The 24,139-nt window shown below is 38.4% G+C and overlaps 1 protein-coding gene across 1 annotated transcript in view; it reads left to right on the plus strand.

Moving 5' to 3' along the window:
* The window catches only part of LOC128655353 (phospholipid scramblase family member 5-like), a 123,141-nt gene that overhangs the window by 93,895 nt on the left and 5,107 nt on the right, over window positions 1-24,139 (plus strand). Inside the window, exon 6 of the mRNA XM_053709002.1 lies at window positions 4,721-4,882. Coding sequence (XP_053564977.1) covers window positions 4,721-4,882 — 162 coding nt within the window. The remainder of the gene's footprint in view (window positions 1-4,720; window positions 4,883-24,139) is intronic.

The following is a 24,139-nucleotide window of genomic DNA, read 5'->3' on the forward strand; positions in this document are numbered from 1 at the left end:
GTGCACAATCAACTGAAGATGAACAGTCACAAGGCTTACTTGAACCAGATAGGACCAGTCTGAATCCTAGTACTAGTAGAAAAGAGTTAAAAACCTTAGTGAAACGACCTAGCCAGACTAGTACACCCAAGAAAACACAAGATGCAATAGATATGGACCAAACAGGACCATCTGTTTGATACCCCAGCAGGGTCAGAAAAACAGTAAAGAAGTAGCTGTCATTAACCTCTCTGATTATAAATTGTCCAACACAGAATGTAATTTGCTAAATAAAGGTTTATCGTATGCACCAGCACATAATTTTGATCTTGTAAATACACTTATTGATATCAATAGATTTGTCCGTAAAATAGTTTTGAAAAAACACTTTAAAGACACAACAACTGAGCACTCACCTGAAAATACACAAGTTTTTAATAAGCATGATTCAGTGGGACTTAAATACACTGATCTGATGGATCTTACTAACCTGACTTCCTTACAACAGGAATCCACCAGATCTACTGACACACTCACAAATAATTGCACATCTTTCACTTATAAGAACGTTTCTTATTTTTATCCAATAAATTCTAGACATCAATTGTTGGACCTATATCAGAGAGTGGTAGAGAAAGAATTGACTGACTTATCAAAAACGATTGAAAAAAATCCTCTAGATATATCTAGGGATAATCTTACACGACAACAAAGACAGGCATTGACTAGACTTCAAAAAAATGACAATGTGGTGATAGTCCAGGCTGATAAGGGAGGGGCAGTGGTGGTTTTGAACAAAAGTGATTATATTGGGGAAGTTGAGAACCAATTAAAAGATTGTATGCTATACACCAAACTAACGTTCAATCCCACCACCTCCTTCAAAAACAAACTAAGTCATCTATTTGATTATGCCATTGAACATAGTTTCATGGACAAGGAACTAACTGATTATTTATATGTGGAACAGCCAACCACCCCATACTTTCGCATTGCACCTAAGATACATAAGGGACTCAAAAATCCACCTGGACGACCCATTGTGGCCAGTAATGGGTCCCTGTGTGAAAGATTGGGTGGTTGGCTCGACCACATACTTCAACCTATCATGCTGGCCTTACCAGGATATATTAGGGACAGCACACATCTACTGACACAGATTAATGATATAATTTGGAAAGAAACTTATACATGGGCAACTATTGATGTTACGGCTCTTTATTCCAACATCCCCCATTCAAAAGGATTGGAGGCTATAGACTTTATGTTACATAGATATTCAGATTATAGTAACGAATTTATATCATTTATTGTCCAAATAACAGAATTCCTTTTACAACACAATTTCTTTATTTTTCAAGGCACTTATTATCTACAAAGACGGGGTACAGCGATGGGGGCAAAATTTGCCCCCGCGCTAGCAAACATCTATATGGGGTGGCTGGAATTTAACATGATTTTTTCTGACCTATTTCCTTACAAGGATAATGTTATAATATATGGCCGCTTTATAGATGACATTATAGTTATCTGGGACATCAGGGATGACTGCACAGCAGATACATTTGTAGATTTTATGAATAATAATGAATACAATTTGACTTTTACAGCACAGATACACAAACAGTCGATTGATTTTTTAGATCTGAGTCTGAGAGTCATAGACAAAAAAATTTCTACATGTACCTTCCGAAAACCACTGGCTAGAAACGCGATACTGAGAGCTGATTCCTGCCATCTTAATCATTTAAAAAGAGGCATTCCAAAAGCACAATACCTTCATTTAAGAAGGAATTGTACAGAACTGACAGATTATCTTTTGCAAGCAAGGGAGTTAACAAATAGACTAACAGATAGAGCAGAGCTTTCCAAACTTTTTATGTTGGTGACACACTTTTTAGACCTACATCATTTTGCAACACAGTAATTAATTCAGCAAAAAAAACTAGCAAAAAGGAGGTTAAACTAGCTTGTTTTAAGAGATACGAACAAATACATAAATTATATAATAATGAAATTTACAAGTAACAGTATGTATGTGCAAGAATTAAAAAAAAAGTTTAATAACACCAATAGCTACTTACTATTTTAATGGGATGTATGAGGTTGATGGGATGAACACAATTTCTTAATATTTGGTGGAATATTAGATAAAGAAACTCACATTTCATCATCAAGCATTTTTAAGTTTCCACTTCCTATCCATATATCAAGAGCAGGAGCAGCAATGCACTACTGGGAGCTAGTTGCAAAAAAAACCCCACTGACTTCTGACTTCAGCTCAGCGTTTAAGCTGCCACCCTCAGAGCTCGGTGAGTCCGATTGACTACTGCCCGCTCTGCAAACACACTGCTGTCCCACTCAATGACTACACATGCAGTCACGTGCCAATTAAGGAGACTACACGTGCAGTCAGGAGCCAATGTGCCGTCAAAGCCGCCAATGGGAATAGTTTCAGTTCCCACTGAGCTGCGCCAATAGGTTAAGATGATCTGTGACCCACATGGTATCAACCATGTGATATGCATAGCAGGCAGGCGGAAATTCAGAAACCAAAAAAATAAATACATTTAAAAAAAATTGTGCTGAAGCAGGGACACACCAACACACTCCTGCCGACACACTAGTGTGTCCCGACACACAGTTTGGAAAGCACTGAGATAGAGGATACCATAGGAACCAGCTGCTTAAGATAGAGAAACAAGTGGCAGATCTAAATAGACAAGAACTACTTAAAGGATGCCATAAGAAATCTGAAAAAATTGATAAATCTATATCTCCTGATCAAAATCTCCTATTCATTACTCAATTCAGTAGACAATACAACCAAATTTGTAATATAGTTAAACATAATTTAACAATTTTAAAAGGTGATGAAACACTTAATAACATTCTAACATCAGGAATCAAATGTATAGCACGAAAAGCACCCACTATAAGAGAAATAACTAATAAACAGTTTACAGATAAAGAAAAAACAGGCTCACATTGGCTTAGCCAAAAACCAGGGTGCTTCAAATGTGGCCATGTACCATGTAAAGGATGCACGTGCATTACTGTGACAGAAACCTTTTCTTCTAACATTACCAAACAAATGTTCCATATCCGAGATAGAATTGATTGTAATTCACAGTATGTCATCTATCTCATTAACTGTTTATTTTGTTTCAGTCAATACATTGGGATAACTACCCGCCCACTAAAAGAAAGAATCCGAGAGCATTTGCGCTCTTTAGATGAAAAAGAACCAAAAACACCGGTCGCTAAACATTTTAGATTACATGGCATAGGACAAAAATACTTTTCATTCATAGGCATTGATATTATCAAAAAACACCCTAGGGGTGGTAATAGGGAAAAAAGTTTAAGAAAAAAAGAGATCTTTTGGATTATAAAGTTGCACACCAGAGTCCCAGAAGGAATTAATAAAAGGATGGATGTTGATCTATTTGTTGAATGATAAATTCATAACATAATTCATAATATCACAATAATAGAAGAAAATATTGCATATCAATCTCATACTAAGAGTTTTTTTCACTTATAAAACATAAAAGACACCTAGGACCACATTTAATCTCTATATCTTTAAATTCCCTAATCTCCAAATAATTTCTAGAGTTACTAATATTAATAGTCTAAAAATTATAAAGAAATTTAGCACATCCGAAATCAATTATGTGTGTTGTAACATTATATTTATGTTTTTTATGTATTCTCTATTTCTGTACAAATTTCTTTTTTATCATAATCATATATATTGGTATATTGTCTGATTTATACTAATATAATGTGTTTTCCCATTTTACACTGAGACTGGTTGATTGTTTCCTAGATGCAGTGATAGTGACTAGCCTATAATTTTAAATAGTCACTGGTTCACAGTAACTGATACTATTATCAACAAGTCAGCATCTTTAAATCAACTACCAGTTTCTTTCTGAGTCATCTATTTATATAATATTGTTTTATTTAAGTATTCATATATTCTTTTATATGCACTGCTAACTGCTTACTTTTATTTTTATTCTTATTCTTATTTTTATTTTTATTTTTAATTTTTTCTTTGAATATTATATCCTTTACTAAATTCGTTTTGCATAACGAACTATATAGGCTTAGAATGTATATTTTCTATATATTGACAATGGTATTGGTACTAAATACTTGTAAAAATGTTTACTGTGTTGTTTGATACATAGTAATTAAGGAAATTGAATGAGTGACCTATTTGCAGCAAATGACTTTGACACCTTACCTTCAGGTGCAAATACAAGTTCTTGATTAAACAAAGCACATGATTGGTCCTTCTGCTGCATATAGGCCAACACATACCTTGAACACATCACCTCTGATGAAGCGCATGTGCGCATGCGTGAAACGCGTCAGGTGTTAAGGCTTTGCACTCACCTTTTGTACTAAGCACCCTGCCTCAATAAACTCTTTTGAACCAGCCGTGGATGATTCTTCAGCCGCCTTTGTCCTCGAGTTTGGGGAGAACTCATTTATATATATATATATATATATATATATATATATATATATATATATATATATATATATATATATATATATATATATGCAATAGTGCAATAATAACACACTCTAACATGCTCCTTTACTGTGTTCTTAACCAGTAATCTAAATATACCCCCATAAAAATTATTTTGGCAAATGAACCATAGGAAAAAAAAAATCTTAATTGTGACATATTTCTTCCTATCTATATTGTATTTTATAGGTGAAAACATTAAATGAAGACTCATCTATTGGAAAGATCTCCAAATACTGGTCTGGCTTTGTAAATGATGTCTTCACAAATGCTGATAACTTTGGAATCGAATTTCCAGTAGACCTTGATGTTAAAATGAAGGCAGCAATGATTGGAGTTTGTTTTCTTATAGTAAGTATATAAAATATCACTTTCGATAACTGCAATAACAGTATTTTTATCCACACTGAATTGTGCAGAGCTGCATTCAATCGCATTTTAAGTAAAATTTTAGTTAATGATGGGAAAGGATGATCGCTCAAACAAATAATGCAACAATCTGAGCATTCTGTGATATAAAGAATTCAAAAATATTTTTTTAAAAACATCTTAGAGTGCCTAACAAAATCAAGAAAACAAGTTTATATGTTCTCACTAATGCATGCCTTTGAATGGAAATAGTAATTGTTGTTGTACTGGGGTATATGTATTACTGATAGCCCCAACCCCACATCTCCACCAAATTGTAACCTCATAGAATGCTTAAAGGGACACTAAACCCAATTTTTTTTCTTTCATGATTCAGATAGAGCTTGCAATTTCAAGCAAATTTCTAATTTACTCCTATTTATCAATTTGTCTTTGTTCTCTTGCTATCTTTATTTCAAGAGCAGGAATGTAAAGCTTAGGACCCGGCCTATTTTAGGTTCAGCACCCTGGATAGTGCTTGCTTATTGGTGGGTACATTTAGCCACCAATAAGCGAGCATAACCCAGGTTCGGAACCAAAAATGGGCCGGCTCCTAAGCTTTACATTTCTGATTTTAAAATAAAGATAGCAAGCGAATGAAAAATAAATTGATAATAGGAGTACAGGTGAAACTCGAAAAATTAGAATATCGTGCAAAAGTTAATTTATTTCACTAATGCAACTTAAAAGGTGAAACTAATATATGAGATAGAATCATTGCATGCAAAGTAAGATAGTTCAAGCCGTGATTTTTCATAATTGTGATGATTATGGCTTACAGCTCATGAAAAGCCCAAATCCACAATCTCAGAAAATTAGAATATTACATGCAATCAATAAAACAAGAATTGTACATAGCTGTAGAACAATATCGGACCTCTGAAAAGTATAATCATGCATACTTTATGTACTCAGTACTTGGTTTGGGCCCCTTTTGCAGCAATTACTGCCTCAAAGCGGCGTGGCATGGAAGCTATCAGCCTGTGGCACTGCTGAGGTGTTATGGAAGACCAGGATGCTTTAATAGCGGCCTTCAGCTCTTCTGCATTGTTCGGTCTCATGTCTCAAATCTTTCTCTTGGCAATGCCCCATAGATTCTCTATGGGGTTCAGGTCAGGCGAGTTTGCTGGCCAATCAAGCACAGTAATCCCACGGTCATTGAACCAGGTTTTGGTGCTTTTGGCTGTGTGGGCAGGTGCCAAGTCCTGATGGAAAATGAAGCCAGCATCCCCATAGAGCTTGTCTGCGGAAGGAGGCATGAAGTGCTCCAAAATCTCCTGGTAGACAGATGCGTTGACCCTGGACTTAATGAACCACAGTGGACCAACACCAGCAGATGACATGGCTCCCCAAATCAACACAGAGTGTGGAAACTTCACACTGGACTTCAAGCATCTTGCAGTGTGTGCCTCTCCATTCTTCCTCCATACTCTGGGTCCTTGGTTTCCAAATGAGATGCAAAATTTGCTCTCATCAGAAAAGAGGATTTTGGACCACTGAGCTACAGACCAGGTCTGTTTTTCTTTAGCCCAGGTAAGACGCTTCTGACGTTGTTTGTTGTTCAGGAGTGGCTTGACAAGAGGAATACGACATTTGAAGCCCATGTCCAGGATCCGTATGTGTGTGGTGGATCTTGTGAAAGTCCCCAACACTTTTTAATGGCCTTTTCTTGACAATCCTCTCCAGGCTGCGGTTATCCCTGCTGCTTGTGCACCTTTTTCTTCCACACTTTTCCCTTCCACATAACTTTCTATTAATGTGCTTTGATACAGCACTTTGGGAACATCAAACTTATTTTGCAATTACCTTTTGAGGCTTTCCCTCCTTGTGGAGGGTGTCAATTATGGTTTTCTGCACAACTGTCAGGTCAGCAGTCTTTCCCATGATTGTGATTCCTACTGAACCAGACTGAGCGACCATTTAAAGGCTCAGGAACCCTTTGCAGGTGTTATGGCTTAATTAGCTGATTAGAGTGGGACACTTTGAGCCTAGAATATTGCACCTTTTCACAATATTCTAATTTTCTGAGATTGTGGATTTGGGGTTTTCATGAGCTGTAAGCCATAATCATCACAATTATGACTAATCACGGCTTGAACTATCTTGCTGTGCATGTAATGAGTCTATCTCATATATCAGTTTCACCTTTTAAGTTGCATTAGTGAAATAAATTAACTTTTACACAATATTCTAATTTTTCGAGTTTCACCTGTACATTAGAAAGTTGCTTAAAATTGCATGCTCTATCTGAATTATTAAAGACAAACAATTGTGTTTAGTATCCCTTTAAGTAATACATATTTATTTTTCATCCCTTATCTTAATTGTTGCATAAAAATATATACATTTTCTGTATCTCCACTTGCAGTAAGAACATACTTCACTTTATTTTGGTAATTCAAAAAATCCAAAATTAATCTTCAAAATTGTAATTTGCATGTGTTTACACTAATTGTTTTTGTGTTATTGAAACCAAGCTAATAAACATTACTTATAATTATATCCATTTCCAGTTGATATGCACATTATTCAGACATTAGCAAGCCTTATATATTTAAACTTGCATACTTAAGAGAAATTATTAAAGAAAAACTCCAATCTCTAATTGAATATCATCAACTACAATCTGCAATGTGAATTTGTGTTCTTGCTTATTAGTGCTGCAAATGTTATTAGTGTAAATGTTAGTTGAAGTCAAGTTCAAGTCAAGTTATGTTAAAATGCATATTTTAATGCTTAGTTTTTAACTAATTATTAAAATTTGGTATTTATTAAGACTGTGGGCGCGATCCGATATACGGCGCAGGTTTCGGCGCAAGCGTGGAAACCTGCGCCGCCCGTAGTTTCAGCTCGCAACTCGAGCTATCCCATATACGGCGCCGTCAGATGCTAAAGTTCCGTAAGTCTGACAAACTAGCGATGTCCAGAAATCTGCGTAATTACAAATTTCTGGAGTCGCCAGTCACTTACGGCACTTTAGAAACTGCCGGCGCCTGCAAAAACTGACTAAAGTATTAAATCTCCCGTACTGTCTAACACGCCTCCCAAACATAGCCCGACACGTATACCCCTCTATCCGCTATCCCCCCTCACTCTCCTAATAATAAATGCATTAACCCCTAAACCGCCGCTCCCGGACCCCGCCGCACCTAATAAAGTTATTAACCCCTAAACCGCCGCTCCTGGACCCCGCCGCCACCTACATTAACTACCCCCTAATGTGAGCCCCTTACTCCGCCACCACCTACATTACCTACCCCCTAATGTGATCTCCTTACACCGCCGCCACCTATATTAACTACCCCCTAATGTGAGCCCCTTACTCCGCCGCCACCTACATTACCTACCCCCTAATGTGATCTCCTTACACCGCTGCCACCTATATTAACTACCCCCTAATGTGAGCCCCTTACTCCGCCACCACCTACATTACCTACCCCCTAATGTGAGCTCCTACCCCGCCGCCAGCTATATTAAAATTATTAACCCCTAATCTAATCCCCCTACCCCGCCGCCAGCTATATTAAAAAAATTTAACCCCTAATTTAATCCCCCTACACCGCCGCCAGCTATATTAAATTAATTAACCCCTAAAATACTAAAATATCCCTACCACTAAACCTAAGTCTAACACTACAAATAGCCCTGAAAAGGGCTTTTTGCGTGGCATTACCCCAAAGTAAACAGCTCTATTGCCAGCCCTTAAAAGGGCCTTTTGCGGGCCATTGCCCCAAAGTAATCAGCTCTTTTACCAGCCCTTAAAAGGGCTTTTTGCGGGGCATTGTCACAAAGTAATCAGTTCTTTTGCCTGTAATCTAAATCCCCCTACACCGCCGCCACCTATAATAAATGTATTACCCCCTAATCTAATCCCCCTACAACGCCGCCAGCTATATTAAAATTATTAACCCCTAATCTAATCCCCCTACAGCGCCGCCACCTATATTAACTATATTAACCTTAATCGGAACAGCCAATAAAATGCGAGCTGGATCAGCCAATCGGATTGAACTTGAATCTGATTGGCTGATTGAATTTTCTTACCTTAATGCCAATTGGCTGATAGAATCCTATCAGCCAATCGGAATTCGAGGGACGCCATCTTGGATGACGTCATTTAAAGGAAACTTCATTCGTCTTTCAGTCGTCGGGCCAGCTGGATGTTCCGCGTCGGAGGTCGGAAGAAAGAAGATTGAAGATGCCGCTTGGAGGAAGATTTCGCCCCGATGGAGGACCTCTTCTTTGCCGCTTGGATGAAGACATCGCCGGGATGGAAGACCTCTTCTTTGCCGCTTGGATGAAGACATCACCGGGATGGAGGACCACATCTGGATGAAGAGTTCGGCCTGGCTGGGTGAAGACGACTCAAGGTAGTGAGATCTTCTGGGGGTTAGTGTTAGGTTTTTTTAAGGGGGATTTGGGTGGGTTTAGAGTAGGGGTATGTGGGTGGTGGGTTGTAATGTTGGGGAGTGGTATTGTGTGTTTTTTTACAGGCAAAAGAGCTGATTACTTTGGGGAAATGCCCCGCAAAAAGCCCTTTTAAGGGATGGTAAAAGAGCTGGTTACTTTTTAATTTAGAATAGGGTAGGGCATTTTTTTATTTTGGGGGGCTTTATTATTTTATTAGGGGGCTTAGATTAGGTGTAAGTAGCTTAAAATTCTTGTAATCTTTTTTTATTTTTTTTAATTTAGTGTGTTTTTTTTGTAATTTAGTTTAGTGTATTTAATTGTATTTTAGTTTAGATATTTGTAGTTTATTTAATTTATTGATAGTGTAGGTGTATTTGTAACTTAGGTTAGGATTTCTTTTACAGGTAAATTGGTAATTATTTTAACTAGGTAGCTATTAAATAGTTATTAACTATTTAATAGCTATTGTACCTAGTTAAAATAAATACCAAGTTACCTGTCAAATAAGTATAAACCGTAAAATATCTTAGGGTTTATTTTATAGGTAAGTATTTAGATTTAAATAGGAATAATTTAGTTAATATTATTAATATTATTTAGATTTATTTTAATAATAATTAAGTTAGGGGTGTTAGAGTTAGATAGGGTTAATATAGTTAATATATATATATATAATTAGGGTTAATATAGTTAATATAGGTGGCGGCGGTGTAGGGGGATTAGATAAGGGGTTAATAATTTTAATATAGGTGGTGGCAGTGTAGGGGGATTAGATTAGGGGGTAATACATTTATTATAGGTGGCGGCGGTGTAGGGGGATTTAGATTACAGGCAAAAGAGCTGATTACTTTGTGACAATGCCCTGCAAAAAGGCCTTTTAAGGGCTGGTAAAAGAGCTGATTACTTTGGGGCAATGGCCCGCAAAAGGCCCTTTTAAGGGCTGGCAATAGAGCTGTTTACTTTGGGGTAATGCCACGCAAAAAGCCCTTTTCAGGGCTATTTGTAGGGTTAGACTTAGGTTTAGTGGTAGGGATATTTTAGTATTTTAAGGGTTAATTAATTTAATATAGCTGGCGGCGGTGTAGGGGGATTAAATTAAGGGTTAATAATTTTAATATAGCTGGCAGCGGGGTAGGGGGATTAGATTAGGGGTTAATAATTTTAATATAGCGGCTGGGTAGGAGCTCACATTAGGGGGTAGGTAATGTAGGTGGCGGTGGTGTAAGGAGATCACATTAGGGGATAGGTAATGTAGGTGGTAGCGATGTAAGGGGCTCACATTAGGGGGTAGGTAATGTAGGTGGCGGCGGTGTAAGGGGCTCACATTAGGGGGTAGGTAATGTAGGTGGCGGCGGAGTAAGGGGCTCACATTAGGGGCTAGTTAATGTAGGTGGCGGCGGCGTCCGGGAGCGGCGGTTTAGGGGTTACATACTAGGATCGCGGTTGACAGGTAGATAGACATTGCGCATGCATTAGGTGTTAGGTTTTATTTTGCAGTTTGTGGTTGACAGGTAGATAGACATTGTGCATGCGTTAGGTGTTAGGTTTTATTTTGCAGGTAGTTTAGGGAGTTACGGGGCTCCAATACACAGCGTAAGGCTTACTACGCCTGCAATTTGTGGCGATGTGAAAATGGAGTAAGATTTCTCCATTTTCGCCACGTAAGTCCTTACACTGTATATCGAATACCAAACTGCGATGATTTGGTATACCTGTCTATGGGCCAAAAAACTACGACCAAAGGCAGAAATATATGAGCGTAACTTCTATGTTACGCCGTATATGTGATACCAAACCAGCGCAAAATTTGGCGTCGCCGGCTTTTGCGGGCGACGCTGCAAATCGGATCGAGGCCTGTGTTTTTATTATCTCTCTCTATAGAAGGTTTGTTTACTTTCAGAGCTAGTGCAAGCAAAATGTTGCAAATACTGTATGAATATGAAGATATTTGAGATTTCTCATCATTTTTTAACATAGATATTACACTGCAACTAGCACATGAAAACTAGAGCTCACTACTTTTAGGGGAGTTAAACACTTTATTACAGAACCAATAGTGTTAACATTACATGCTTAAAATACAGATTAAAGCATGTCATTGTAACACTACAATTGCCCTCTAATAACTTGCAACATTTTCTTTTTTTTCCTTATATTAATTGTAGACAATCAGAGCTAGCTGTAAATGAGTTTGTCCACTGCTCTAAGCAATTAAAGGGACATGAAACCCAACATTTTTCATTCATGATTCAGATAGAGAATACAATTTCAAACAACTTTCCAATTTACTTCTATTATTTAATGTGCTTCCTTCTCTTGTTATCCTTTGCTGAAAGGTTTATCTAGGCAAACTCATGAGCAGCAGAGAACCTAGGTTCTAGCTGTTGATTGGTGGCTGCATATATATATATATATATATATATATATATATATATATATATATATATATATATATATATATATATATATATATATATAGATTGTGATTGGCTTACCCATGAGTTCAGTTAGAAACCATTAGTGCATTGCTGCTCCTTCAACAAATGATACCAGGAGAATGAAACAAATTAGATAATAGAAGTAAATTAGAAAGTTGTTTAAAATTGTAATCTCTATCTGAATCATGAAAGAAAAAAATTGGGTTTCACGTCCCTTTAATAATGTCTATGTATGTAGCTGGTTTATGTAATTTACAGAAAATAGGATAGAGAATTTGCTTTTATGGTCACTTTAGTGAGGGTGGATAAAGCACAATGCTTACACCAAACAAGCACCTAGATTACGAGTTTTGCGTTGCGGCTCTTAATGCTGAAAAATGGCAATTTCAGCGTAAAAGCAGTAACGCCGCTATTGGGAGTCCTGTCGGTAAAGCTATACCACAAGGATCTTAGCCTGTAACACAACGTCAAAATTATGTTTTTGTGTGGGATTTCCATAGCGCCGGTATTACAGGTTGTGTGGTGAAGCTAAAAAGCTTGCGTTACAGCCTATACCGACACAATCCATACCGCCATCAGAGAGCAGTAGTTATGAGTTTTGTGCCACCAAAATGTTTCACAAAACTCATAACTAAAGTGTTACAAAGTACACTAACACCCATAAACTACCTATTAACCCCTAAACCGCCACCCTCCCGCATAGCAAACACTATATTAACCCCTTAATGACCGCAGCACTTTTCCATTTTCTGTCCGTTTGGGACCAAGGCTATTTTTACATTTCTGCGGTGTTTGTGTTTAGCTGTAATTTTCCTCTTATTCATTTACTGTACCCACACATATTATATACCGTTTTTCTCGCCATTAAATGGACTTTCTAAAGATACCATTATTTTCATCATATCTTATAATTTACTATAAAAAAATTTATAAAATATGAGGAAAAAATTGAAAAAAACACACTTTTTCTAACTTTGACCCTCAAAATCTCCTACATTTCAACAACTACCAAAAAACTCCCATGCTAAATAGTTTCTAAATTTTGTCCTGAGTTTAGAAATACTCAATGTTTACATGTTCTTTGCTTTTTTTGCAAGTTATAGGGCAATAAGTACAAGTAGCACTTTGCTATTTCCAAATTTTTTTTAAAAAAATTAGCGATAGTTACATTGGAACACTGATATCTGTCAGGAATCCCTGATTAACCCTTCACATATATATATTTTTTAAAAGAACACAACCTAAGGTATTAAACATGGGGTATTTTGACTCTTTCCATGCAACTATTTTACCACCAATCTATGCCAAAGTTTTTGGTGATTTTTTGACAAAATAGCAATTCAAGAATACATTTACTGAGAACGTTAAGGGTTACTGCCAAATAACACCCCAATATGTCTTCAGCAGCATCTCCTGAGTACAGTGATACCACCCATGTATAGGTCTGTTGGGTTCTCTGGGGGCTAAAAGGCCTTATTTTTTGGGGGCGCATTCCAGTTTTTTAACTTGGAATTTTCACATCTGTCATCATGCACCCATGTCCTATTTCAGACATTTCTGAAGCCGGACAATGCAAATTACCCCCATCAAACCATATATTTTTAAAAAGTAGACACCCTAGGGTATTTCAAATGCTGGTATTTTAACACTTTGCATGCACTAATTCAACCACCAGTCTTTGTCAAACTTTTGGGTAGTCATTTTGGTGTGTTATTTTTCACACGCATTGTACTTTAGGCATGGATTTTCAGTTCCTGTTATATGTTACTGACCAAAAACACCTCAATATGTGTTCAACAACATCTTCTGAGTACAGTGATACCACCCATGTATAGGTGTGTCGGGTTCTCTGGGGGCTAAAAGGCCTTAATTTTAGGGGGCGCATTCCAGTTTTTCAACTTGGAATTTTCACATCTGTCATCATGCACCCATGTCCTATTTGGGACATTTCTGAAGCCGGCCAATGTAAATTACCCCCATCAAACCATATATTTTTGAAAAATAGACACCCTAGGGTATTTCAAATGCTGGTATTTTAACACTTTCCATGCACTAATTCAACCACAAGTCTTTGTCAAACTTTTAGGTAGTCATTTTTTTGTGTTATTTTTCACACACATTGTACTTTAGGCATGGATTCTCAGTTCCTGTTATATGTTACTGACCAAAAACACCTCAATATGTGTTCAACAACATCTTCTGAGTACAGTGATACCCCCCATGTATAGGTGTGTCGGGTTCTCTGGGGGCTAAAAGGCCTTAATTTTAGGGGGCGCATTCCAGTTTTTCAACTTGGAATTTTCACATCTGTCATCATGCACCCATGTCCTATTTGGGACATTTCTGAAGCCGGCCAATGTAAATTACCCCCATCAAACCATATATTTTTGAAAAGTAGACACCCTAGGGTATTTCAAATGCTGGTATTTTAACACTTTCCATGCACTAATTCAACCACTAGTCTTTGTCAAACTTTTAGGTAGTCATTTTTTTGCATTATTTTTCACACACATTGTACTTTAGGCATATATTCTCAGTCCCTGTTATTTGTTACTGCCAAAAAAAAACTCAATATGTATTCAACAACATCTCCTGAGTACAGTGATACCACCCATGTATAGGTGTGTTGGGTTCTCTGGGGGCTAAAAGGCCTCATTTTTAGGGGGCGCATTCCAGTTTTTCAACTTGGAATTTTTACATTTGTCATCATGCACCCATGTCCTATTTGGGACAATTCTGAAGCCGGGCAATGTAAATTACCCTCATCAAACCATATATTTTTGAAAAGTAGACACCCTAGGGTATTTAAAATGCTGTTATTTTAACACTTTCCATGCACTATTTCAACCACTAGTCTTTGTCAAACTTTTGGGTAGTCATTTGTTTTGTGTTATTTTTCACACACATTGTACTTTAGGCATATATTCTCAGTCCCTGTTATGTGTTACTGCCAGAAAACACCTCAATATGTATTCAACAACATCTCCTGAGCACAGTGATACCACCCATGTATAGGTGTGTTGGGTTCTCTGGGGGCTAAAAGGCCTTAATTTTAGGGGGCGCATTCCAGTTTTTCAACTTGGAATTTTCATATCTGTCATCATGCACCCATGTCCTATTTGGGACATTTCTGAAGCCGGGCAATGTAAATTACCCTTATGAAACCATATATTTTTGAAAAGTAGACACCCTAGGGTATTTAAAATGCTGTTATTTTAACACTTTCCATGCACTATTTCAACCACTAGTCTTTGTCAAACTTTTGGGTAGTCATTTTTTTTGTGTTATTTTTCACACACATTGTACTTTAGGCATATATTCTCAGTCCCTGTTATGTGTTACTGCCAGAAAACACCTCAATATGTATTCAACAACATCTCCTGAGCACAGTGATACCACCCATGTATAGGTGTGTTGGGTTCTCTGGGGGCTAAAAGGCCTTAATTTTAGGGGGCGCATTCCAGTTTTTCAACTTGGAATTTTCATATCTGTCATCATGCACCCATGTCCTATTTGGGACATTTCTGAAGCCGGGCAATGTAAATTACCCTCATCAAACCATATATTTTTGAAAAGTAGACACCCTAGGGTATTTAAAATGCTGTTATTTTAACACTTTCCATGCACTATTTCAACCACTAGTCTTTGTCAAACTTTTGGGTAGTCATTTTTTTTGTGTTATTTTTCACACACATTGTACTTTAGGCATATATTCTCAGTCCCTGTTATGTGTTACTGCCAGAAAACACCTCAATATGTATTCAACAACATCTCCTGAGCACAGTGATACCACCCATGTATAGGTGTGTTGGGTTCTCTGGGGGCTAAAAGGCCTTAATTTTAGGGGGCGCATTCCAGTTTTTCAACTTGGAATTTTCACATCCCATGCACCCATGTCTTATGTAGGACATTTCTGAAGCCGGCCAATGTAATTTACCCCCATCAAACCATATATTTTTGAAAAGTAGACACCCTAGGGTATTTCAAATGCTGGTATTTTAACACTTTCCATTCACTAATTCAACCACCAGTCTTTGTCAAACTATTGGGCAGTCATTTTTTGTGTGTTATTTTTCACACACATTGTACTTTAGACATGAATTCTCAGCTCCTGTTATGTGTTACTGCCAAAGAAGACCCCAATATGTGTTCACCAACATCTCCTGAGTACAGTGATACCACCTATGCATAAGTTTCTTGGCTTGTTCGGGGGGTGTAATGCCAAATGTCCAACATGCGTTTGTAATTTTTTTTTTCACATTTAACATATTTTCTTTGCCTATTTTCTTTTTGGGGGTATTTTAACATACCCCAATTTATTTGTTTCCATGAATGTGCATATTTTTTAAATGTTGACACCCCAAGGTATTGTATATGGTGTGCTTTGATGCATTTGAAGTAACTGTTTTAGCCAAAAAAATTGGAGAAAGTGTACCCTGAGTACACCTATGCCCCCCATGCATAGGTTTGCCAGGATTTTGGGAAGGTTATCTTACAATTTTATGACTTGTGATTTTAGTTATTAAGTGAGAGTATTTCTTCTGTTAGGCCTATCTTTAGTTTGGGGCCTATTGTAAACCCCACTTTTATTAATTGCCATGAAAGTGTATATTTTTGAAATGTTGACACCCCAAGGTATTGTATATGGTGTGCTTTGATGCCTTTGAAGCAACCGTTTTAGCCAAAAAAATTGGAGAAAGTGTATGGTGGCAATTTTTCAATTTTCATTTTTACACACACATTGCTTTTTGACTATGATTTAGGAGAGACTGTTGTAAGTTAGTGCAAAATAAATACTACAGGTTGTTTTCTGCAAGGCACCTTGAGAACACCTATGTCCCCCATGCATAGGTTTGACAGGGGTTTTTGTAAAAAAAAAAAAAAAAGAACAACCCCATTTTAGAAGAAAAAATATATTAGTGAAATGTAAAAATCTGGCACATTAAAAGTAAAAAAATAACAACAAAAAATTTAACAGTAAACATAACAAAAAAAAATAACAGCAAATGTATTTATTTTTTAAAAATTGACCATTCTATGGTACCGCTTGAAGCAGTCCCCAATGTAGAGTCCAGGCTGTCCAGGGCAATCAGGACAGTGATATATAGTGTCCCTTCTCTGCCCCCTCTTGGTACAGACTCTGCATTTTTTTGTGGTCTCTGCTTTGCGGCAGTAGGGGGGATTTTAAAAATAAAATGAGTAGCCCCAACTCTGCTCTCTCCCATCACCGCCCGGGGAGCAGGTGCATCATGGTACAAAATCCCCGAAATGATCTGGAGCTGAAATTGTAAAAAAGTCTGTTTCATTCCGGGGTTTGCTTTTTTGAACAACAAAAAAGCGTTGTGGGTTGCAATCTGCATTAGGTAAATTGCAACCTTTTTGTACCAGGCCCTTGTCTTCCTCATAATTAGGTAGGGCTGCAGCAGCTGATCTGCCAGATCAACCCCACCCATATGCCGGTTATAAGACTTGATGCACACTGGCTTCCTTATGATCTCAGCTCTGCCACGTACAGAGACCGCCACCGTCCTCTCTGTGTGGATGGTGGTAAGAAGGTAAACATCCTTCTTGTCTCTGTACTTAAGTGCCAACAGCTCCTCTTGGCGCAGAGCTGAGGTCTCCCCCCTTTGTAGCCGGGTGCGTACAAGTTGTCCTGGGAAACCTGTGCGGTTCTTTTTAATAGTACCGCAAGCTACTGTATCAAAGCAATACAGTAGCTTGAACAAAAGGACACTTGTATAAAAATTGTCTAAGTACAAGTGATACCCTTTGTTCATTAGGGGTAATATCAGGTCCCAGACAATCTTGCCAGTGGTTCCCATATGTTCTGGGCAACCTGGAGGGTCAAGGTGGCTATCCTTTCCCTCATACACCCGGAAGGCCTGAGTATACCCAGTCTCGCTCTCACAGAGCTTATACACCTTTACCCCATACCTGGAGCGCTTGGAAGGAATATACTGCTTGAATCCCAGCCTTCCCTTATACTTCATCAGGGATTCATCAACGCATATATTCCTTCCAGGTGTATAAGCCTCTGCAAACCTGGCAGAAAAGTGGGTAATCAGGGGGCAGATTTTATACTGTTGGGGGCTAAAACCTGCCACATCTATATTTATGCCAGCATTTGCTGTGAAGGGTGGGATATCTGGCCTCTGGAGATGAGGCGTTACCCACTCTTCAGCGGCAATGGCAGCAACACGCCTCCTTCTAGCAGGGGGGCTGGCAGGGGGGCTAGCAGGGGGGCTGGCAGGGGGGCTGGCAGGGGGGCTAGCAGCCACAGATACATCACTATCAGTTGAGACTGAATCTAATGATGAGTCAGACATAGAGGCATCTGACTCTGAGGCAAGGATGGCATATGCCTCCTCAGCACTATATGTTTTCTTTGACATTATTGTATATGTCACAGAAAACCAAAATTAATTAATTAACTAAATGGCCTTTGGGTTTTTTAAAAAAAAGTACAGCTATGCTAATGCCAGTGATTTATAGCGATCACTGGCAAGCTAGGGGTTAAATACTCTTTAAATTAAATTAAATTAGCTAAATGGCTCTGAAAGGAGCCTTTGGTTTTTTTAAAAAAAAAATACAACAACAAAAATTAACCCCTAAAAAAATGCACAGACAGCAAAAAAAAGTGCAGCTGTGCTACTGCCAGTGATTTATAGTGATCACTGGCAAGCTAGGGGTTAATGGCTCTAAAAAGAGCCTTTGGATTTTAAATTTTTTAACAAATAAAAGAAATAAATCTCTCTCTGCTAAAATACAGGTCTCTCTCTCTCTCCAACAAAATCACAAGTAAGGAGAGGGAGGGAGATCCACACTGATCAGAGTCAATATTTACAAATATTGACCTGATCAGACAAATGGGAGATTTTATTATTATTATTTTTTTTTGTGGGAAGGCTCAGATTGGGTGACCCTAGCTTGCCCCTATGATGAGGCAGGCTAGGGACACCCCCAGAGGCCCCATGATGCACTGGGCATCGCCATTTTGGAAGCCTCATGGGGGAGGGGGGGCTATATGTGGGGGCTTTTTTATTTTATTACCGTTTTTTTTTTTAACACATTTTTTATTTTTTTTATATACTAACTAAGTGCCTCGACCCACCGAGGCACTTAGCACACTAGCAGAGCATCGGAAGCGTGTCCGATCGCTTCCGATGCTCTGCTGCACTGCCGGGCTCCACGTGGAGCAAAACCGGAAGTGATCACTCAAGGGGGAGTGATCAATCCGGTCCCGGCACTCCGGAACTGCACTGCAGGGATGCCTAGACATCGAGGCATCTCTGCGGTACTGTTATAGTGTCTGGAAGCGATCTTGATCGCTTCCAGCACTCACTTTAGCCGAGGACGTGCAGGGTACGTCGTCAGGCGTTAACTGCCTTTTTTTTCGGACGCACCCTGCACGTCCTCGGTCACTAAGGGGTTAAACTTATTAACCCCTAATCTGCCGCCCACCCACATCGCATCTATTCAATAAATTTATTAAGCCCTAATCTGCCACTCCTGACAACGCCGACACTAATAAAATTTATAAACCCCTATTCTGCCGCTCCCTGGCATCACTGCCACTATAATAAATTTATTAACTCCTATTCTGCCGCTCCCCAACATCCCCACCACTAAATAAAGTTATTAAACCCTAAACCTCCGGCCTCCCACATCTTCGCCACTAAATAAACCTATTAACCCCTAAACCGCCAGCCCCCCACATTGCAAAACACTAAATTAAACTATTAACCTCTAAACCTAACACCCCCTTAACTTTAAATAAAAATTACAATATAATTCTATTTAAATAAATTTAAACTTACCTGTGAAATAAAAATAAACCTAACATTAAACTATAAATTAACCTAACCTTAATATTCTAATAAAATAAAAAATACTACCAATTAAAATATCTAAATTACAAATTTAAAAAAAACCTAACACTACGAAAAAAATTAAAAAGTCTAAATTACAAAAAAAACAACAAATCCTACAAAAAAATTAAAAAATCTAAGTTTACCAAAAATAATAAACCCTAAAATCACGAAAAATAACACTAAGCTTAAAAAAAATAATAACGAAATTATCAAAAATAAAAACAATTACACCTAATCTATTAGCCTTATAAAAATAAAAACGCCCCCTCAAAATAAAAACACCACTAGTCTACAATAAATTACTAATAGCCCTTAAAAGGGCCTTTTGTAGGGCATTGCCCTAAAGAAATCAGCTGTTTTACCTGTAAAAAAATACAAAGTCCACCCAATAGTAAAACCCACCACCCAACCAACCCACCAAAATAAAAAAACTATCTCTAAAAAAAACTAAGCTACCCATTCCCCCTAAAGGGGCATTTGTATGGGCATTGCCCTTAAAAGGGCATTTAGCTCTTTTGCATTGCCCTAAAAAGGGCATTTAGCTCTTTTTCAAAGCCCAAACCCTAATCTAAAAACACCCCAAAAAATTAAAAAATAACCTAACACTAACCCCAGAAGATCTACTCACGGTTTCTGAAGTCCGGACATCCATCTCCATTCAGGCGGCGAGGTATTCATCCAGGCGGCGAGGTCTTCATCCATCCCAGGGGGTGTCTTCTATCTTCATCCCGGCGGCGCGAAGCCATCCTGGAACCTGAAGGCATCCTGCGGGGAGTGTCCTCTTCATACGGTCGCCGCCGTATACAGAAGTTGAATGCAAGGTAGCCGTTTCAAAATGAGATCTTCTGAAATCCTATTAGCTGTTCAAAACAGCCAATAGGTTGAGAGCTACTGAAATCCTATTGGCTGATTTGAACAGCCAATAGGATTTCAGAAGCTCTCATCCTATTGGTTGATTTAGATTTGAAGAATCAAATCAGCCAATAGGAATGCAAGGGAAGCCATTTTGAAACGGCTACCTTGCATTCAACTTCAGTGTACAGAGGTGACCGTATGAAGAGGACGGGATGAAGATAGAAGACGCCGCCTGAATGAAGACCTCGCCCCCTGGATGGAGATGGATGTCCGGACTTCAGAAACCATCAGTAGATCTTCTGGGGTTAGTGTTAGGTTATTTTTTTATTTTTTTGGGTGGGTTTTATTTTTAGATTAGGGTTTGGGCTTTTGAAAATGAGCTGAATGCCCTTTTAAGTGCAATGCCAAAGAGCTAAATGCCCTTTTAAGGGCAATGCCCATACAAATGCCCCTTAAGGGGCAATGGGTAAATTAGGTTTTTATTAGAGTTAGGTTTTTTATTTTGGGGGGGTTGGTTGTGTGATGGGTTTTAGTGTTGGGGGGAGTTTGTATTTTTGTATAGGTAAAAGAGCTGATTTATTTAGGGCAATGCCCTACAAAATGCCCTTTTAAGGGCTATTGGTAGTTTATTGTAAGCTAGGGGGTATTTTTATTTTGGTGGGACTTTTTTATTTTTATAGGGCTATTAGATTAGGTGAAATTGTTTTTATTTTTGATTATTTCGTTAATTTTTTTGTAATCTTACGGCTAGATTTAGAGTTTGGCGTTAGCCGTCAAAACCAGCGTTAGGGGCTCCTAACGCTAGTTTTAGGCTACCGCTGGTATTTAGAGTCAGTCAGGAAAGGGTCTAACGCTCACTTTGCAGCTGCAATTTTTCCATACCGCAGATCCCCTTACGTCAATTGCGTATCCTATCTTTTCAATGGGATCTTTCTAACGCTGGTATTTAGAGTCTTGGCTGAAGTGAGCATTAGAAATCTAACGACAAAACTCCAGTCGCAGCAAAAAGCCAGGAGTTAAGAGCTTTCTGGGCTAACGCCGGTTCATAAAGCTCTTAACTACTGTGCTCTAAAGTACACTAACACCCATAAACTACCTATGTACCCCTAAACTGAGGCCCCCCCACATCGCCGCCACTCTAATAAAAATTTTTAACCCCTAATCTGCCGACCGGACACTGCCACAACCTACGTTATCCCCATGTACCCCTAATCTGCTGCCCCTAACACCGCCGACCCCTACATTATATTTATTAACCCCTAATCTGCCGCCCCCAACATCGCCGCCACCTACCTACACTTATTAACCCCTAATCTACCGACCGGACCTCACCGTTACTATAATAAAGTTATTAACCCCTAATCCGACTCACTCCCGCCTCAATAACCCTAAAATAAATAGTATTAACCCCTAATCTGCCCTACCTAACATCGCCGACTTCAAGTATTAACCCCTAATCTGCCGACCAGACCCCACCGCTACTCTGCTAAATTTATTAACCCCTAAAGCTAAATCTAACCCTAACACCCCCCTAAGTTAAATATAATTTTTATCTAACAAAATAAAATAACTCTTATTAAATAAATTATTCCTATTTAAAGCTAAATACTTACCTATAAAATAAACCCTAATATAGCTACAATATAAATTATAATTATATTGTAGCTATTTTCGGATTTATATTTATTTTACAGGTAACTTTGTATTTATTTTAACCAGGTACAATAACTATTAAATACTGTAGTTAATAGCTATTTAATAGCTACCTAGTTAAAATAATTACCAAATTACCTGTAAAATAAATCCTAACATAAGTTACAATTAAACCTAACACTACACTATCAATAAATTAATTAAATAAAATACCTACAAATAAATACAATTAAATAAACTAACTAAAGTACAAAAAATAAAAAAAGAACTAAGTTACAAAAAATAAAAAAATAATTTACAAACATTAGAAAAAGATTACAACAATTTTAAGCTAATTACACCTACCCAAGCCCCCTAATAAAATAACAAAGCCCCCCAAAATAAAACAAATGCCCTACCCTATTCTAAAATACAAATAGAAAAGCTCTTTTACCTTACCAGCCCTTAAAAGGGCATTTTGCGGGGCATGCCCCAAAGAATTCAGCTCTTTTGCCTGTAAAAAAAACATACAATACCCCCCCCAACATTACAACCCACCACCCACATACCCCTAATCTAACCCAAACCCCCCTTAAATAAACCTAACACTAAGCCCCTGAAGATCTTCCTACCTTGTCTTCACCACGCCGGGTATCACCGATCGGTCCAGAAGAGGCTCCGAAGTCTTCATCCAAGCCCAAGCGGGGGCTGAAGAAGTCCATCATCGGGCTGAAGTCTTGATCCAAGCGGGCGCTGAAGAAGTCCATCATCGGGCTGAAGTCTTCTATCAAGCGGCATCTTCAATCTTCTTTCTTCCGCAGCCATCTTCTTCCAGCCGACGCGGATCCATCCTCTTCTCCCGAAGCCTACTCGCTGAATGACGGTTCCTTTAAATGACGTCATCCAAGATGGCGTCCCTCGAATTCCGATTGGCTGATAGGATTCTATCAGCCAATCGGAATTTAGGTAGGAAAATTCTGATTGGCTGATGGAATCAGCCAATCAGATTGAAGTTCAATCCGATTGGCAGATCCAATCAGCCAATCAGATTGAGCTCGCATTCTATTGGCTGATCGGAACAGCCAATAGAATGCAAGCTCAATCTGATTGGCTGATTGGATCAGCCAATCGGATTGAACTTGAATTTTCCTACCTTAATTCCGATTGGCTGATAGCCTCCTATCAGCCAATCGGAATTCGAGGGACGCCATCTTGGATGACGTCATTTAAAGGAACCGTCATTCGGCGAGTAGGCGTTGGGAGAAGAGGATGGATCCGCGTCGGCTGGAAGAAGATGGCTCCGGAAGAAAGAAGATTGAAGATGCCGCTTGATAGAAGACTTCAGCCCGATGATGGACTTCTTCAGCGCCCGCTTGGATCAAGACTTCAGCCCGATGATGGACTTCTTCACCCGCCACTTGGATCAAGACTTCAGCCCGATGATGGACCTCTTCAGCCCGATGATGGACTTCTTCAGCCCCCGCTTGGGCTTGGATGAAGACTTCGGAGCCTCTTCTGGACCGATCGATGATACCCAGCGTGGTGAAGACAAGGTAGGAAGATCTTCAGTGGTTTAGTGTTAGGTTTATTTAAGGGGGGTTTGGGTTAGATTAGGGGTATGTGGGTGGTGGGTTGTAATGTTGGGGGGGTATTGTATGTTTTTTTTTACAGGCAAAAGAGCTGAATTCTTTGGGGCATGCCCCGCAAAAGGCCCTTTTAAGGGCTGGTAAGGTAAAAGAGCTTTTCTATTTGTATTTTAGAATAGGGTAGGGCATTTTTTATTTTGGGGGGCTTTGTTATTTTATTAGGGGGCTTAGAGTAGGTGTAATTAGCTTAAAATTGTTGTAATCTTTTTCTAATGTTTGTAAATTATTTTTTTATTTTTTGTAACTTAGTTTATTTTTTATTTTTTGTACTTTAGTTAGTTTATTTAATTGTATTTATTTGTAGGTATTTTATTTAATTAATTTATTGATAGTGTAGTGTTAGGTTTA

Source organism: Bombina bombina, chromosome 4 (genome assembly GCF_027579735.1).
Source record: "Bombina bombina isolate aBomBom1 chromosome 4, aBomBom1.pri, whole genome shotgun sequence".
NCBI lineage: Eukaryota > Metazoa > Chordata > Amphibia > Anura > Bombinatoridae > Bombina > Bombina bombina.